At 36.0% G+C, this 18612-nt stretch overlaps 4 protein-coding genes across 4 annotated transcripts; all 4 read left to right on the top strand.

Annotated features, from left to right (window-relative positions):
• The first annotated feature begins 146 nt into the window (after positions 1-146).
• On the top strand, positions 147-3719 carry LOC145204131 (inorganic pyrophosphatase-like). Its single transcript, XM_080076568.1, has 9 exons — positions 147-348; positions 764-825; positions 885-1058; positions 1366-1479; positions 1739-1838; positions 2462-2672; positions 2797-2866; positions 3047-3089; positions 3434-3719. The coding sequence occupies exons 1-9, from the start codon at positions 183-185 to the stop codon at positions 3469-3471; spliced, it is 978 nt and encodes a 325-aa protein (XP_079932694.1). The 5' UTR covers positions 147-182; the 3' UTR covers positions 3472-3719.
• A 2569-nt stretch (positions 3720-6288) lies between these two features.
• LOC145204132 (uncharacterized) lies at positions 6289-9493 on the top strand. The gene is made up of 4 exons (XM_080076569.1): positions 6289-6639; positions 7619-7782; positions 8311-8442; positions 8792-9493. Exons 1-4 carry the CDS (start codon positions 6349-6351, stop codon positions 9000-9002), a joined length of 798 nt encoding a protein of 265 aa, XP_079932695.1. The 5' UTR covers positions 6289-6348; the 3' UTR covers positions 9003-9493.
• A 1061-nt stretch (positions 9494-10554) lies between these two features.
• Positions 10555-14340, top strand: LOC145204130 (carbohydrate sulfotransferase 9-like). The gene is made up of 4 exons (XM_080076567.1): positions 10555-11897; positions 11965-12114; positions 12426-12632; positions 13641-14340. The coding sequence occupies exons 1-4, from the start codon at positions 11745-11747 to the stop codon at positions 14133-14135; spliced, it is 1005 nt and encodes a 334-aa protein (XP_079932693.1). The 5' UTR covers positions 10555-11744; the 3' UTR covers positions 14136-14340.
• Positions 14341-14393: 53 nt separating this feature from the next.
• On the top strand, positions 14394-17522 carry LOC145204129 (pseudopaline exporter CntI-like). Its single transcript, XM_080076566.1, has 4 exons — positions 14394-14495; positions 14708-15048; positions 15381-16035; positions 16514-17522. The coding sequence occupies exons 2-4, from the start codon at positions 14717-14719 to the stop codon at positions 16685-16687; spliced, it is 1161 nt and encodes a 386-aa protein (XP_079932692.1). The 5' UTR covers positions 14394-14495; positions 14708-14716; the 3' UTR covers positions 16688-17522.
• Positions 17523-18612: the final 1090 nt, after the last annotated feature.

Here is an 18612-nt window from a genome sequence, read left to right as displayed (position 1 = left end):
TCATTCCTTGCCCTAATTTTGCAATTTAGTTTCGTTTGCAATGAAAAGGAAAATTTATAATCCCTTTTCAAATCAATAAACCAGTGAAATTGCAATATTCATGCCTGCGACTGCAAGGAAACATTTTGCTTCTTGGCAGTACAAAAACGGAACCGGCAGTTCCGCTTGAGTAAACAAGCAACATGGCTCACCTTTCAAGAAAACTTGCCACGTCTTTCAGTGTCTTGTGTCGTTTATCGCATATTAATCGAGTTCTTTCATATCAGGCTGTTGCTTTGACCAGTACAATGTCTTACCAACTTGAGGAACGTGGAAAACCCAATACATTGGAGTACAGGATTTTCTACAGTAAGACGGCATTCATGATTGTTTGTGCTCGAATTAATTTTTGATATTATCCCAAGCTCTTTGGGGTTTTAGGTTCTGTTTTGGTGTAATTACTTTTAAAATATTTTGTAGTTAGTTGTATTTTTTTGAAATGTCACTTGTTCAATACCCTAAAGGTTATGTATCAATGCATTGATAAAATGGCATGCAATTATCCAATTTCAATCACCAACATTTTACTTTCTTCTATTTGGCACAAAGCTTTTGATGTCTTGTTTCTGTTGCTGTTCAAGTAAATGTTTTGTTTATTTTACCTCATTTTGTGATTGTTTTTTATTGCATTTAAGTTATTTTTTTGCCAAAACAACTTGGTTGTTGCTCTTTAAGATCTCTGCTTCGTTTTTATTCTTTGTTAGTAACAAACTTAATTTTGTAGAAAAAGATGGAAAGTATATTTCACCGTTCCATGATATTCCATGGCTGGCTGACCCAGAAAAGGTGGGTAATGACCTCCAAAAACAGTTCAAAAAGTTAAACGCACAAAAATTTTCATGCAGAAAATATACAATATGGTGGTAGAAGTCCCTCGGTGGACAAATGAAAAAATGGAAATCGCTACAGCAGAGGAATTAAACCCAATCAAACAAGATGTTAAGAAGGGCATGCTCCGATATGTAGCAAACACTTATCCATACAAAGGATACATTTGGAATTATGGAACAATTCCACAGGTACAAAAAATAATTGTCAATGCTCAGTTTTTTAAACACTTTGTAGACAATTTCACAAATTCCACTTAATCGCATAATATAGCTTCACACTGGTGAAAAATTCTTTCTAGTAATGTGTATATTCTGGTTAATTTCATAAAATGCTTAAAATTTGTTTTCATTACTAATAACCAGAACTGCCTATTATGATTATTTTGATTAGACTTGGGCATTATGTAAAATCACATAGCTTGGCAAAAGATTTATTGGCGCAAATAGCACTTAAAATGACATTGACCTATGTATATACCTTTTGTTATTCTTTTAGACATGGGAAGATCCAAAGCATGTTGACAAGAGCACAAACCAAACTGGTGACAATGATCCAATTGACGTTTGTGAAATTGGATCTAGAATAGCAAACCGTGGTGATGTGATTCAGGTATAGATATACAGCATTGAGAAGAATTTTTTACTTTGTTAACAGCATTGTTTTATATCCAATAACAAACCCTGTTTTGAAAATAAAACAATGGAACATTGTAATATGACTCTTCTTTGCCATAAATTTGCCAGTGTTTAAATAGTCCTTTATGTCATATATATATTGCATTTACATTTAAACATTTTAAAATGATTTTTTAAACTATACATACAAGGGTAGGTTACCTATTTTTATGACAAAGCTTTTGTACACTTAGGTGAAAGTGTTGGGTGTCCTTGCAATGATTGATGAAGGCGAAACCGACTGGAAAATTATTGCTATTGACATCAATGACCCTGATGCTGATAAACTGAATGGTGAGTTGAAACAATTCCGTTGACATAATACTGTAATCTGCTACATTTGTGTTCTAACTCCTGTCCACGCCCAATCCAAATATGAACTTTGGTACTTGAGGTTGATTATTAACAAACAGCCTGTACTCTGATTGTAATGACTTTTGCAGATATTAAAAATATTGATTGTCTATGCCACTTGACTTTAAAAGGTTAAACTGCTTGAACTGTTGCAACTGAATAGATAAAACATCATAAATAGTCTTTGTGCAAAATAAACTACAAACAGTTACTCACCCCTGTTTGTGTAATAAGTAATGAAATCCAGATCTTTTGTTTAAACTGTAATCAAATTTATGATTTTATGGACCATAAAACAACCTTTAGGAGATTTTATTTTGCCACGCCCTAAACTACTTGTACTATACATGTCATTAGTGTATTTACTAAGTAAAAACCCACAATAAAACTGTATGAATTATTTTTTTTCTCATATCTGCAAAGTTGTAAAAGACACTTTTTCAATTTTTAATAGAGACTTGTTTATACAGGACAAACAGATTTTTCTAGTACTGTGTGTTGTTGATCGATTCGTAATTTATAGCCCAAACTCAAATTGAAATTGCCACATTTTTTACATTTAGATATTACTGATGTTGAGACTTTGAAACCTGGCTATCTTAAAGACACAAGAAACTGGTTTAAGGTGTACAAAGTAGCAGATGGCAAACCACTCAACTCATTTGCATTTGATGGAGAATTCCAGGACAGAGCTTTTGCTGAGTCCACTATTGCCGAAACTCACGAGTTTTGGCATAAAATGATTAATGACTTGGCTGAAACTGAATTGACCAAGTGAGATTTTTACAGTTTGTTAAAGTGATTTGATTTTTACTTATTTTAAAGGCTTCCTTAGAATTGTTATAGTAGCTTACTGCATTGTATATTATCAACATAAAATCGTTTTTTTTTTTTTCAGAATGAACTCAGGACAGTGTGGCACATCATGTAATGTAGACCAAGCTGTAGCATCTGATATCGTAAACAAAGTAATTTATTTGATTACATTCACAAATTTACTTTTATTTTTTTTAAGGAAATTGGATTTGTTTTAAATAAGGTTATTAGATTTTGATGTGATAGATTATTTATATACCTAAACTTTCTATTTGAATTTTTTCAAATTGTTTTGTGATGCACCCAAAATGAAATATCATTTTGTTGTCTAGAAACTTCCGAAAGGAGATGCTGTTCCAGTTACTGATCAAAAAGGTCTGTAAATATTGTTTAAATGACTATAGAAATTAACATGTCCATTTTCAGCAGGGTTGTTAAATGTGTAAGCACAGAAAATTCAGAAATTGGCAATGTATCAAATGCATGAAGTTATTGTTAGAACGGAAATGTGTTTTCAATGTACATAATACTCCATATTTTCGTCAATAGTTAACCATATTTTTGAGAGTGCCTGGTCAAACTCTTTTGAATTTGAAAGAGACTAAAAAGCTGTTAAATTCTTTATAACCTGGCAACTCTATGCAACACTCATACTAAAAGTTTAATAAATATGACAGTAAGTACAAGCCACTAAATGCAGATGCATTATTGTTTTGCAGCATTCCGTTGGTTCTATCTACCCAAGGAATACCTGTGACCAAGTTTCGCCAATTTTATGGCAATATCGGAAATCATGCAATTGTGATCTGCCAAAAGTTTTGTTAGAAGATGTTTACTGTTCTTAAATTATTGGTACTAACATGTGTGTGTTGGCTGGCTTTAGGGCCACCACCACTACTTTTTAAAGTTCTAAAAAAAATGTGTGTGAGCAGTTCATGTTTGGTGTAGGATTTTTTCATAATTAGCATTTTTCAATTAATAAAAAGTGATGCGCTTTCAACAAAAGTGTTTCAATTCGTTGGATCGTGATATGGCCTGCATGTGGTTAACCTAACACCGGAAAATGCAGATAAAACTCCCAACGACTTCCGTCCTGATGCAAGTGGTTGTTAACGCACGAAGCTGTCAGCCATACGGAAACTTATTGAAAGATGTTGGATCTCTAAAAATTGCGAAACTTATATCCCGTTTCCATGGCCGTTGGTCCGATCGGACTTTTAAAAGCGAAAACGCTGAAAAAAATTGCTGAGTCATTCCTTATTGCGTCCGATCGGACTGAAATAGCGGAAAAGTCCGATTGGACCAACGGCCATGGAAACGGGATATGAGTTTACAACGTTTTTGGAAACTTTATCATTTTTACGTGATCACATTACACATTTTTTTAAAAGATCCAGTGGTATAAAAGGGTTCAATCATTTTAAAAAGTTGAAGGTTGAACAAACATCCAAGAACGCCGCGGCCGCGGAATTTTCGGTCGAAAAAAAAAATGTATGTTGTCTATGTCAAAAAGAGAAGCACGTCATGCATGACTGAATGGCGCCGAATATGAAAGTCGAAAACGAGAAAAACTTGTGCGATTGTTAGTTGTTTCTGTTAATTTACTTAATTTAGCTTCGTGAGAAATAGCGGAATCGCCAATTTCTCAAAGTCCGAAGGCTATATATGTTAAGTTTAGTTTGCTCTGCTTTTAAATAAAAGTAATTCTTGTTTTGATAGTTAAAGACGTTCCCTCCCCAGTCGTGTTAACCATCACTGCGCCAACCTCACTTTCTTGTGAGCCCCAGTCACATAACGCTTTATAATACGGTGTAGCTGCAGCGCGTTTTGGTATCATCCACCAATTGTGCCCTTTACTTTTTTGCGCTTAATAACGTTTTAACGTTGCGCAGCTATTTCCGGCTTGGTGGTTGTTTTAGTGCTATTGTGTCGCTATGTTTTCTTTCACCAAGCGAAATAAACTCAAGTTACTTTAATAGTAGGCCATTATTGCTATTGCCAAATACCTATATTAGCGAAATAAGAAATGCAAGTCTGATGAAACTACAGTTAACTTAAAAGAGTGTTTTCGTGTGAAGAGTTCCTTCTCGAGAAATCTCGAAAAATTTGAGTCTCGATTTTCGAGAAATAAATAAGAATTTCTCGAGAAAAATTACGTCACGTTTGACAAACAAAAAGTAAATGCGACACCTCTTATTACGTGTATTTTTCGTTTCAACTCGCCTCTTGAGCGCCCTGAGCACATTCCTTTTTTCTTTTACTCCCGAAACAACGATTTTTAACGTGCGTTGCCACTAAACTTTGGGCTACTCTAAAATACGCAGTCTATACGCAATCTACCAAAAAAAACTAAGACGTTGACGGTTAGGGCTGTTAGGGTCTGGGTGAGGGTTTATAATAAAAATAACTTTATAATTTAATCTCAGATACCTTTTGGGCCTAATTTTCTTACAAGTGTTAAGATGCGGTACCATACGGTGTTTAGTACCACTTTCAACACATATGTGAATATTAAGCTCAAACTGGGCATCTAAAACTAAATTATAGTGTTATTTTTATTATAAACCCTCAACCAGACCCTGAAAGCCCTAACCGTCAACCTTTTTAAAAGTTGCATACGTTTTATAAGTAGATTGCGTATTTTAGAGGAGCCCCTAAACTTTCACCTTTCCCAGGCAGTGGTCATCCCTGGTTGCGTTAGATCTATAACATTCACTTCGTTTTTTGCTGGTTTGCTAGCAAATGCGATTGCCACTAGAAGCGAAAAAGCGTACAATCGGAAATTTTTTTGTTTGTTTTTGTTAGAAAATCGGCCTAAATAAAAATTTCGAGACTTGAGATTCTCGAGAAATGAATTTTCAATTTCTCGTTTCTCGAGAAACTAAAAAGTCGAGAAATAGAGGAACCCTACTGTGAAAGAAGTCAATTTTGTGGTTGTGTGCCACTGCCAGATTTATGTGATTGTTGTCCAGCGAAGTGAATGAGGCACATGTGCTTCTGCAGACACACATAAGCTAACTTATGAAAATAAAAAATCGTTTGTGGCCATTTGTATGTGATACAAAATATTTTTATGGGCAATGAGGCTCCACACCAAACAGTTGGCAGTGGCAGTGACTCATCTGTATTGCTTAATTACGAATTGCGAGCTAAGTGTCAGGTTTATGTAATATTTAGTAGTTTTAAGTCAAACTATGTTGCGAAGTATTACTGGTTAGTAGTTGGTACCTATGAACCAGTCTGCAGAGTGTGGCAGCTGCACGCACGATTATTATTATTTTTTAAATATTTGCACGCCAATTTTAGGGGGTTGCACGTGGAAATTTCGCACGAAAGGCATTTAATTGTACTGCCTTGAGCTCTTTTACTTGTTTTGCGCCTGCTGAAATTGGCCTTGCATGCGAACTTACGGGTCGTGCACGCAGGACATGTTGGTCCTGCATGCACGAGATCTTGTCGGGAACTGTCATGTTCTGCGGGCTGGCCTATGTACCAGGTTTAAATTGGAACTAAAGCTTACGCACAATTGCTGACTGGTTTTTGTGCACTTACAACATTGTTTTCAAAATGCTAAATATATTCACATATTTTTGTTGCAGAAAAACAACTAACATATGATACAAATACATAAACAATGGCAAGCACAATAGATGGCCTAAAAAGATCTTACAACGTTTTCTATGAGGACCCCACAAGCAACACAGTGTATTCACCAATACCTAAAAAGTATCTTCAAAAAGGACCCCTGAAAACGTTTGGAATGACTCTACGAGCTAGAATTCCGCTAAAACAAATCAATGGCCCCAATAACTTCAAGCCCATGAGCAGTCAAAAAAATAAAAAGGAGTCCACAAAAAAGTCTGAATCTGCTCCAAAGAGTGGATTGAAGAGAAAAGTAAAGAGCACTGTCAAAAATGTGACTGAAGTAAGTGTATGCATATATATACGATCACAACATTTAAAACAATTGCTGATTGAGTACTATGTACTAGTGATGCACTGAAACCCCCATAAAAGGTTCAGGCCGAAACCAAATAATCAGGTGACTTCAGGTCGAACCTAAAACCCGCTTCTGACTGAACGTTGTGTTGTTGATGCAAGTGAACTGGTTTATGACATTCCAAATCACTTTCACAATGCGTAAGCTTTACTAAACTAGTAGTGATGGGACGATACCAGGTTTTGAAGCGAGTACGGATACCGAGTACGGATACCGAGTACGAGTACCACATGTATATACCTTCGATACCGAGTACCGAGTACGATTACCGAGTACTTAAGTACAGTATTGTACTTAGTTGTATATCACTGGCTAATTTGTCTGCCATAGTCGGGGTACAAGCACGCGCACACACACATGCCGAAAAATGTAACCTCCACGTGATAGCGAAAAACATATACGTAAACTGGCGGAATTTTTTCCTATTTTGTGCTGTCGGAAGCAAATATTGACATAAAGTTGCCAGTATTCTTATGGTGCAAAACGGCCTTCGGTACTCGCACGTTGGTATCGAAAACTGAGAAAAAATATTTCGATACCGAGTACGAGTATCGATACCACTGAAATCGTTCGATACCATCGATACCGAGTACCGAGTACCGGGTACTCGTCCCATCACTATAAACTAGTATTATGCAGACAGCGTGACTCATACTTTTTTGATGTGATGAAACATTTTATATTTATGACATTTTATATTGGCGATATTGAAAGTTGAGGCATTAATTTCATGCAATCAAAATATACGTTTGCGGGTGACTGTTTACAAAATTCAGGCCACAACATTGGAAAATGGCATATTTGGCTAAAATGTTTCAGCCAACCTAGACTTTGGCGCATTACTACTATCTACATCTCATGTTTGTGTGTAAAACTAAATTTAAAATATGCATTTTTGTTCAAGACCATCTCCAAAAAGGCAAAGTTGGATAAAAGGTTTCCCGAAAAGAAAATTTCCACCCCACAAAGAAGATACAGAAACAGACTGGCAACTTCACCTTTTACACCAGATAACCCTTTTCAGTTAGATTCACCAGTGCAAAGGAGACGATCAAAGAGGCTTTCTAGGTGATTTAGAAGCTGTTACAGTAAAAGTATCATGTTGTGTGCAACTGCAATATCAGTGATTTATAAGCTAATAACTTGACAATAGCAATAAATCGCTTTGTGATTTCCAGTCCAAAGTGGTGTTGAATAGACCAAGCAAACAGTTTCACTTAGGATTGTGTAAAGACCTTTGGATGTAACAAGCGTTATAAACAAAGCCTTTAAACTTTTCAATGCTAATTTTGAATTTCATCAAATAAAGCATTTGGAAGAGAGATACAACGAAAATTGCTTTGTAGACCCCTTGTGCAGAATATCCCCTTTATGGGAACTCATACCGCATATATTTTTTAACATACTAAATTAGCAAATATACTAAATTATGCAATTACCTAGACAAATTTCTTAACAAATGTCTGGGGTTTGAATTTACGATCTTGCAATTCAATGGTTTATGTCATTAACCAGTTTTGTCTTTTAAAAAATGCATGAGCTTTGAATTTAAAGTGTATTTGCAGTTTTTTTCCATTTTGTACTGTTGATGCACAGGTGTTTTTCACAAGAAGACTTTCACAACCACTTGGAACATGTTTCCTCTGGAATAAAAATGCTTCAGACCAACAGCCAAAATTTGCACAGTGCGATAAAAAAACATGCAATAAAATCACCAGTGGTAGAAAAGTATGTGGGCTTGTTCTTCTTTCTTTTGTTATTCTTATCGTTTTGCAAAACTAGTCTTTACCAGAGTTGTGAAGTAGGTCATAAATATTGACATCACTTTTCTATTTTGACTCCCACCCAACTTTTCAAAATTTTTTTGGGTTCCACTTTAACCAAAAACAAAGCTTTTATAATGCCCTTGCACATTTTCAGCAAAACTGGCCATAAAGCAGTTGCCAAATTTATTGTGACTTGACTCCACAGTCCACATCAAACTACACAACTCTGATCTGAATATACAAACTTTTATTGCAAAAGTACTTGATTAACTTGTAATTTTTTTTGATGGTTTGTGTTTATTGTTATTTAGGCCCCAAACATCTGACAAAGCACACCTGGAGTCTCACTATCATGAGCTTAATGATAATGTGGATGTTAAACCACTACAGAGGAGTGTGCTTCGTAGGACAATGTCACGAGTTACAATAAAAGGTCGTATTTTGTCATCAAAATTTGCCAAATCTACTTCCTCAGTACAAGCATGGAAAAAGGGTTATGGAGAAATGGTTTCTTCACCATAAGTTTCCTAACTGATCCAAATTCAAAGGAACCATTGATCTGTTTCATTGTAAGGTGCTTGTAGATTTTCCAGTTTTGTACTATACACATATTGTTTTTTTGCATAGGTACTAATTTTCTAATGCTATTTTTTTGCAATTGCAAAGCACTTAGTACTGGTAATTTCTATTGAATGGTACCAGCTTTGTAATTGTGAGAGAAAAACGCCATAAACAATATTAAAGTACTTTGTTTTGTGATGTAATATAGTGTGTTTTAACTGCATATATTGCTGTAAATATCCCTAAACTTGCTTATTATGTTGGCCATCCTATAGTGTTGCTCTTACCTAAGAAGCCAAAAAGAACAACAGTGTTGTCAATTTGTGAATGGGTTTTCCAAATATGTACTCTTCTTTTTGGTAACTTCATTACCAACTGCCTGAACTTGCATTTTTATCATGCCCTGTACAGTTTTTAACACGCTTTTGGTAAATAAACTTGTACTAATCACAGTCAGGTTTCTTTAGCATTTCAGTTGTGTTGCCAAACCTAGGGAGAAAAAATTTTGTTCGTTTGTTTAATTTTTACATGCTGCCTTAAAATCGCTTGGTGTAACTTTGCATCGCTTGGTGCAGTTTTATATTGCCAGGTAAAGGTGCATCTAGCAGTATAAAGTTCCACCAAGTGATATAAGGTGCATCAACCGATCTTGAAGTGATGTTAAGATGCACCAAGCGATCTTGTATATTTTAGATGCACCGCAAAAGGAGCAGGACAAAATACCCGTTGTTTTTTGAAAACTATAATTTTGTTGACGTTTCGTCCACCAGAACGAGCACACAAGAGAATACGAACGAGATCAGCGGGATACAAAAATTGATTACACAAGAACAAAGGCTATTCGGGAAGTACACGGATGCTTGCCTTTTTGAGTCAAAAAGCTACAGTGCATAACTAATGTCCGGTAGTCAATGATGAAGCTGACCATGTCGCAAAAAATTGGACTCAGTTTTTGCTCAGGAAAACGCGAGTGGCCGAGACTTGATAAGAACTCATAACTTTGTTAAACTCAGCTGCGTCAAGCAGTCAGCTCAAAACGTACATGCCCTTAGAAATCCCATTAAAAATATATCTTGTCACTTCTCAAAAGTAACATCAAACAATTGTGATTTGGCGTGGCCTATTGGCAGGGTTGCCATCGACTTGAAACCAAAAATAAGGACAACCAAAAAATTAAATTTTTATGCGAAATAAAACAATCGTTTTTGAACAAATCTTTGCATTTATGCGAGCCGTGACATATCGTATGCAATATTTTGGCAGAAACAATCTGTTCCAGCCACTCCTTGTTCGTAAAAATACTTCGTGCATCTCGCAACAGCTCAGGTCTAGGTTTACTTTTACTTGTAGCAGGGATTTGACCAGTAATTAATGAAAATAAGACAAAAGAAGGACTCAAGTCAAAAATAAGGACATTTCTTAGAAATAAGGACAATGAATTTTTCTAAGACATATCCCTTGAAAATAAGGACAAATCTTAGAAATAAGGACGGTATGGCAACCCTGCCTATTGGCATTTCCCCTTACCTAAAGTCTGTTCCATTGACTAGTGATATTTAAACAAGCATTTTTAATAGTAATGGTAAGCATAGGTTACGAAGTCGGTCAAGTCGTGAAAATGTTGATTGGTAAACAAAACATAAAAAGTTACAAACTAAGTAGTAAAACACTAAAGATATAAACAAAACATTCATTTTTTGCGTCAAACTGCTTTTAGAAAAAATTGTTAAAACATTTTGGGACGAAACGGATATTTTTGCGTGTCTCGAGGTCACGGATCAAATAAGGTGAAATATATGACGGATTGTGACGTAACAATGAGTCATGTCACGGAGTTCGATTATTCAAATTATTTTGATGCGGTAATGTGTTTTTACTGCGTTACATGAACAAAGCATGCAGCTAATAACACGAACGGTGTTTCGTGGTCTTATCTATTCGAGATGGACTTCTGATATTTAGTTGGTGTAGCTAAAAGTATGAATCAAGGTGGATTTAATGAGTTGTTTTTCTTGCTTACACGACAAGAGTAAAAGTGGCAGTGTTAAAACTGGAGAAATAATTTGGAAATAGGTGTGTTTATTTGTTGGAGATGTTCTTAATGTACAGCTTACCGAAATAGAGGGGGACATAGGTATGGGGATCATAGCATAACAGTTAAGAACCTAGCAGTGTTTCCGTGGCCCTATCTTGGACGTTTTTGATAGTTGGTAAAAATCTACGGCTACCGAGGTTAGTGAAATACCCTTCCAAATCTGCTTTGATGCGAAATGCTCTTGTTTTTGTCACATTAAAGAATATTTTGCCCCTTTTTCCTTCAGGACTTAATATGACTTATAAACAGTGGTGGGATTCAGTCGGTTCGCACCGGTTCTATAGAACCGTCTCACGAAATTTTATGAGATCAGCGAACCGGTTAGCATGACAAAAAATTGAATTCCTGATTGGAAATTTGAATCCCACCACTGGTTAAATGAGATCAGCGAACCGGCTGAAAAAAAATGTGAATCCCACCACTGCTTATAAAGCAGTAATCAAATACTGTTTAAAAATAACGACAGCACTTTTCTGATTATAAAACGCCAGACAACTTATCTCGTCTTCTGTACAAACGTTTTTGAACTGAATTTCGTTTTGGTTTAGTTTAGAAGCAGGCTTTCGTCACGTGACACGGAATCTTGTGAGTTTACATTGCCTGTCAGAATGAAAGGACACAGGAACATGGTTTTTATATTTCTTGTGGGATTTTGTACTGGAGCTGCTGTACTGACACTATCTTCATTTGATTACAAGATTATTGCAAGCACAAAACAGTTCACAGTTGCCAATACCAAGTCCAGAATACGACTTCAAGAAGTAAGTCTAATTTGCAGTTAGTAGCTTAGCGCAATAAAAGTATTTGTATGTATTTTTTTATTTACAGCAATCATCTGAAGATTTTAAACATCTAATTGGTGCTCTACAACGTGGAAGGCGTAATACGATTTTAAACGCTTGTCAGAAGTGGATTCAAAAGTTTAATGGCAGAATGAAATCTACAAACCCAGATGCACTTTACTCTACTAAATATAAGGTTTACAATCGATCTATATGTTAATTTTAATGGGCAAGTTTTTAGTTTTACTCTAAAATTTTGGAAAAACAAATTCAAACACTTTACGTAAAATTGTATTGAGGTCATTATATGTTTACTTTTACCATTTTTTTCCATCAGAAGTGCCGTTGAGTAGACCGTTTTCTGGCCACTTTTAACAGTTAATGTTTTTAGTTTTATAGCAGCAATCATTTGTGTGTAATTACTCATTTAGATTTGGCATTATTGGACCTTTTTCGAGCCTTATTGGTACATTAACGCAAAATGCATGTGATGTTATTTAATTACAGTTCGCAGTCTGTGATATACCTCGATGCGGTCAACTTAGCTGGCTGCGTGGGGTTTTAGTGATGGATGGATTTTTAACTCAACAATACCTCGCAAACAAAACCGAGGTCGATGACGTCATGAAATTTGCGCGAAAAAACGCCCGTTTTGGGTCAAAACATCGGGGCACACAAAGTGCTGTAGCCTCGTGGAACAAATCAACGTTTCGAGTAAGTTATAATAGTTAGAATATTGCGGACACTTCAAAAAGTTTAAGGAGTTTTATGCTAAAATAACCATTACTTACCGATCAATAATTTGTGTGTAAAATCAATCTAACAAAATGTCTGGAAATGACAGCCTCACCTATGCTAGCCCATCAAAAACATTTGCCCAAAATTTAATGTTTTGCGAAACTGACTTTGCAGCGGCAACATGCCAATGCCTGCCATTTTGTATAGCTTTTTCCCCAACAAAAGCACAGCCGCGTAAAGCAGGCTAGAAAACTAGCTTCCCGTACGTCATAGAATATAGCCTACATCGCGCTCCACAAACGGCTCCAAATTCCTCCTGACCAATGAATGTACACTTAACCGCTCACAGTGCTGGCAAATCCCCTCGCTCTTGCCAATATAAACCGCCATTTTTGGGAAAAAATGCCATTTTTATGTTAACGTTTGGACAGGCAGGAGCTAAGAAAGGCTAACCTGTGTCAGCTTAGATAAGGCTCGAAAAATGACAAAGTGGTGTTAATTGCTAATTACTGTTTTCTCTTTAATTACGATTCTATTTGAATAAGACTTCTTGAAATATTTCTGTCGCTGATAACCAAATAAACCAACAATGTAGTCAACGGATTATACAAGTGGTGTTTTCTGGAGTTCATCTCCAGGGAATCTTGAGGCAACAGTTTGAACTGTAAACTTAGTGAGGCTCATAGCGCAAACCTATTGCGTTGTTAAATTGTGAGACTTGAAGACCCGCGTGAACCTCTGCAACTTCTTTATGCTGTTAATATGCCTACCTGCAACATGTGTCTTAAAATATTGGATACTTTTTCTGAGTTCGTCAGTGATATTTTGTTTTGTGTAATAAATATTAATATTTATTATGACATATTTATGTGAAATAATGCGTGCAAAGAGAATTGTGAGAAAATGAACTACTGTAACAACACTTTTGTTCGTATTTCCGATAAGTGTATACAACTCTTTACGGTTATATGTTTTTATCTTTAGATTATCACCGTTCGCAATCCTTTTAACCGTTTGGTATCGGCGTACAGAGACAAAATGCTTTCAAATCACAACAGTTTTTACCGCAATATGTCATTGCAAATAAGTCGCAAGTTCAGGCACCTACGTCATGAAAACGTCAACGGGTCACGTGACGACAGAGCGACGTTTGAAGACTTTGTTCATTTTGTGCTTTCGTCCGAGGAAAAAGACTTAAATTGGAAGTCATTTAACGTTTCTTGTAACCCTTGCAAAGTTACCTACGATTACGTGATGAAGTTTGAAACTTTGAAGGAAGATGTAAAGTACTTAAAGGAGTTTTTAAACATGACTATATCAGATCGCGATGTATTTTTTCCCGATCAAGATTTCCACACCACAGATGAAATGGTGCTGAATTATTTTCGTTCCATTCCGAAATCTCTGTCTCTTGAACTTTACAAACATTACAAAATGGATTTCGATCTGTTTGGTTACTCAAGACCTGTTTGGCTGTAAATTGTTGCACAATTTAATTAACACTGCGTAGCAAAATGAGTTTATACTTGGTCGATTGATTTATTTGCACTTCTTTTTCTTAGTTGCACAAACAACGCTTTGCGTTTATCCATGCCAAACTTGCCGTTTTTCAACCTATGAAGTGTTCGTGCTGTTCAAATTTCTGCCAAAGAGTCGCCAAAATACATATTATATTTTCTGGGTCCACGCTTTTATGTTACTTTACTTTTTATTTGGGCATTTGATTTTTGTTGAAGGTACCATAATAGGGAAAGTACTGCGGGAAAACACCCTTTTTGAGCTATTGTTTCAGTTTGCAAGTTTTGCTTTCTTCAGATGTGGAATTTATTTTGGTAAAAGGCAAGTAAAAATTACAAATGCAAACATACATCGTATATTTTAAGGATTATGTATTTACATGCATTCTTTCCAACTAAATGGAACATCTATATAATTTATGCGATAATTATTGCGATTTTGGTTTTGTAGAAAACAAAAGGCTACTTTTTCACTCAGTTTAGCAAAACGCTTGGTTACTCACATCAAATATAGTTTATGTCTGTTTCTTTTAGATTTCAGACATGAGTGGTGTTAAATACAAATTGTTGGATAGTAAAGAAGCTGAAAATAATGTTTACGAAGATATTAAGCTGCACACACTGGAACAAGTTTCATTAGATAACAATTATGAAGAGGAACCAGATAATAATGAAGATGTACAAATCTTTCGCAATAATTGCTCATGTTGGAAAAATTTCCGGGGATATATTTTTGCTTTTATGTCCTGTGTATTTTTTGCTACTGGATCAGTATTTGTGAAATTTCTTCATGGTTCGATGAGTGCAATGCTTGTGTTGACAATCCGATCCTTTATACAACTGATATGCTGCATCATAGTCATTTACTATAAAAGGTGATACCTACATATGATTTGTATTTAAAAATTTACTTAAAAAAAGAAGTTAATGTTATCTTTTAATTTCTGCTTTGTACTCATGATTAAACACTTCAATTCCTAATGATTACCCCATATGTTAGTTAACTAGGCGCTTTGGTCTTCACTTGCACATTACTTAATCATGGTTGCTAAAAACAGTGTAATATTGTGGGTAACAGAGAATTAGGTAGGAAGCTCCCTGTATTAAAAAAATGCTGTGTAAGCAATGAGATTTCTAATGTCTTGCCCAATTAGGTTTCCCATTTTTATGCAGCATTTGGTTAAATACTGTTATTGGTTTGTTACAGCTTAAGTATATGGTCAAGTCACTCCAATCAAACAAGATCATTACTTCTAGTTCGAGGCACTCTGGGAGGAGGTGGTTTACTGTTTTACTTTTACGCTTTTCAAAACATGCCAATTGGAGATGCATCAGCGATCATCTTTAGTTCACCGGTGTACATTTCATTCCTGGCATGGCTTTTCTTGGGTGAATCAGTTGGCGTTTTAGAAGTTGGAACATTATTCTTGACAATCACTGGAGTGTTATTAGTCGCACAGCCATCTTTTTTATTTCCAACCATCAGTGTTACTGTCAATGCTACAAATGCAACCTTACATCTTACAACTGTGCCAGTAGAAATTGTAAACCAGACAATTTTAAGCACACAAGATGACAGCGATCCCCATTCTAGCACTGCAAAACGTTACTTGGCTGTTCTTGCAGCATTTCTTGGTTCACTATGTGCTTCATTTGCCTTTGTTGCATTAAGAAAAGTACCCAAGGTACATTTTGTACTTCCAATACTTTATGCATCTGTTGCTGGGATTATCATTCCATTGGTGGTTTTGCTTGCAACAAAAGATTTTTTATTTCCGAATGACATCAAATCATGGGGCTTAGCTTTGATTGTTGGCCTCTGTGGAATTTGTGGACAAATTTTTCTTACTAAAGCTTTTCAGGTAGAATGAAGAAAAAATGTTACTCTTTTGATTTAAAATAATGTGGTTTATATTTTGCAATTTACAGTACAAAATAATTATTTTGTTTGATAGATGACATAAGGGTACCTACATTTGAATTTTCAAACATTTCAACAGGATATCAAAACACAAATTGATTTTTTATGATCACAATAATGTTAATTATATAAATATATTGTGTTAAATGATCATTTCCTTCCATAAAGTCTGAATTATAAAATGGTTTGGGGGCGGGAACTTGGCCGAATGGCCTGGCGCGCCTGACCCACATACAAAACCTGATCGGGTTTCGTCCCCGGGAGTATCCTGGGTTCGAACCCCGTGAACGACAAAGGGCAATTTTCAGTTCTCGGACTGCCGCCTGATTGTCGAAAAAAAAAATGGTTACTTATGTATATAAATTACTTGTGAAATTCCTCCAAGTATTACAAATAATTAACTTTAAATTATTTTGCAGAATGAAAAAGCTGGTCCTGTTTCCATTATTCGCCAACTAGACATTGTCTTTGCCTATGGTTATCAAATGACTGTGTTCCATGAACCACCTCATGCACTTAACATTGTCGGAGCACTGTTAGTAATCAGTGGTACAGTGGTATTGGCAGTAAAGAAGTGGGTAAAGACAAAGTGATGAAGCCAATTCAACACAGCAAAAAATGTTATTCCTGCCGCAGCTAAAAATAATTCCAGTTTTCTGATGCAAGAGATTACAATTGTTTGATTGTGTTTGAGGAGGTGTTAGCGTGTTTTTTTGATAAATTATGCAATAATGTTGCAGTACAGTTCTGATATAATGATTGACACCCGAGTTTATCGGACTCACAGGCTCACAGCATGCCTTACCCTAGTGGTTCTTAACTAGTGGGAAAATGAGTACCTGTAGAGGGAAATTGTATTAGTCAATGACACCTAAATTGCTATTTGAAGTTTTGCTTTAATACCTAAGGTCATGAATCATTATTGTTAATGCATGGCAGAAAACATTATCATAAAGGTAACACAAGGGGAAATTTGAACTTCCTATGTAACTTTAGTGGGAAACTACACCAAAAAGGTTAAGAACCACTGCCTTACACCATCTTGTAACTTTTCTGTACTAGCCTGCATGGCTAACATTTTGTCACCAGATTCACAAATCAGATCTTATGGGTTTGAAACAGTTTACACTGTCAATAATGTCAGATATAAAGAATGTTTGATGTGTTTTTTTTCTAAGTTTGCATTAGTTTTTATCAAAATCTTTGTTTAGCAAGATCTTAACCCGGAAACAATTGACGTTCTGTGAGCGCATGCTGAACAGTTGATACCACTGGTCTAGGGATACTACACAATGTTTCACTCAGTGATAGCAACTTGGTCCCGTTTGGGTTTCTTTTCTCTTCCAAAAATGTGTATGTTTACAGTGTATTATTTTATGTCTTCAAACATAACATGGTGTACAAATATATATGTGTGCTAAAAAGTTAGTGGGGCAATTTTTTTAGGCTAAATCGATAAAAACGGATCGATTTTCAAAACCGGAATTTTGACCCCAAAAACGGAAAGTTTTTTTTTTTTTTTTTCAAAAATCGGGTCAAAATTTTCGATTTTCAAAACCGGTTTGGAGTAGAGATGTACCGAATATTCGGTTTGCCGAATTTATTCGGCCGAATCGGCCACTTTTGCAAAGATTCGGTTTCGGCCGAATAATTTGTTGCGATTCGGCCGAAACCGAATCTTTTACGAACACCCATTTAAAGCGTTAAACGTGTCATTTCTGCTTAGTACCATCGGAAATCGCGTCTATCATTATATTTTGTAACATACTGACACTTTTCCCACTGCAGACAAAAAAATCAGTATTTCATTGTCGGGTTGGCAATCATGCTTGAGGCGATGTAAACCCCACATAACGAAAATAAGGACGAAACACAACCATTCTGCACTAATTGCATGGTAGATAATCTTCTGTTTTCATGTCAAACGTGTAGGGTACGACTTTGTGTGACGTCATCAATGATTCGGTTGATTCGGCCGAATTTATTCGGCAAAACCGCCGAATATTCGGTTTCGGCCGAATCGAAATTTCGCTGATTCGGTACATCACTAGTTTGGAGGTTCGGTGGGGGGCAGAAACCGGTCTAAACCAGTTTGAAACTAGAATATTCCGGCGAAAACCCATCCAAAACCGGATTTTTCTTCGATTTTTTGACCCCCAAAAATCGAAAAAACGGAAAGGCTACAGCCTTAGGTTTTTTTCAAAAATCGGGTCAAAATTTTCGATTTTGAAAACCGGTTTAAACCGGTTTGGAGGTTCGGTAGGATGCAGAAGCCGGTCAAAACCGGTTTGAAACTGGAATATTCCCGCGAAAACCCACCCAAAACCGGATTTTTCTTCGATTTTTAAACCCCCAAAAATCGAAAAAACGGAAAGGCTATAGCCTTAGGGTTTTTTCAAAAGTCGGGTCAAAATTTTCGATTTTCAAAACCGGTTTGAAGCGGTTTGGAGGTTCGGTAGGAGGCAGAAACCGGTCTAAACCAGTTTGAAACTGGAATATTCTGGCGAAAACCCACCCA

Source organism: Phallusia mammillata, chromosome 8 (assembly GCF_965637545.1).
Source record: "Phallusia mammillata chromosome 8, kaPhaMamm4.hap1.1, whole genome shotgun sequence".
NCBI lineage: Eukaryota > Metazoa > Chordata > Ascidiacea > Phlebobranchia > Ascidiidae > Phallusia > Phallusia mammillata.
The sequence above is the reverse complement of the archived record's forward strand: the minus strand, read 5'-3'. Positions and strand labels throughout refer to the sequence as shown.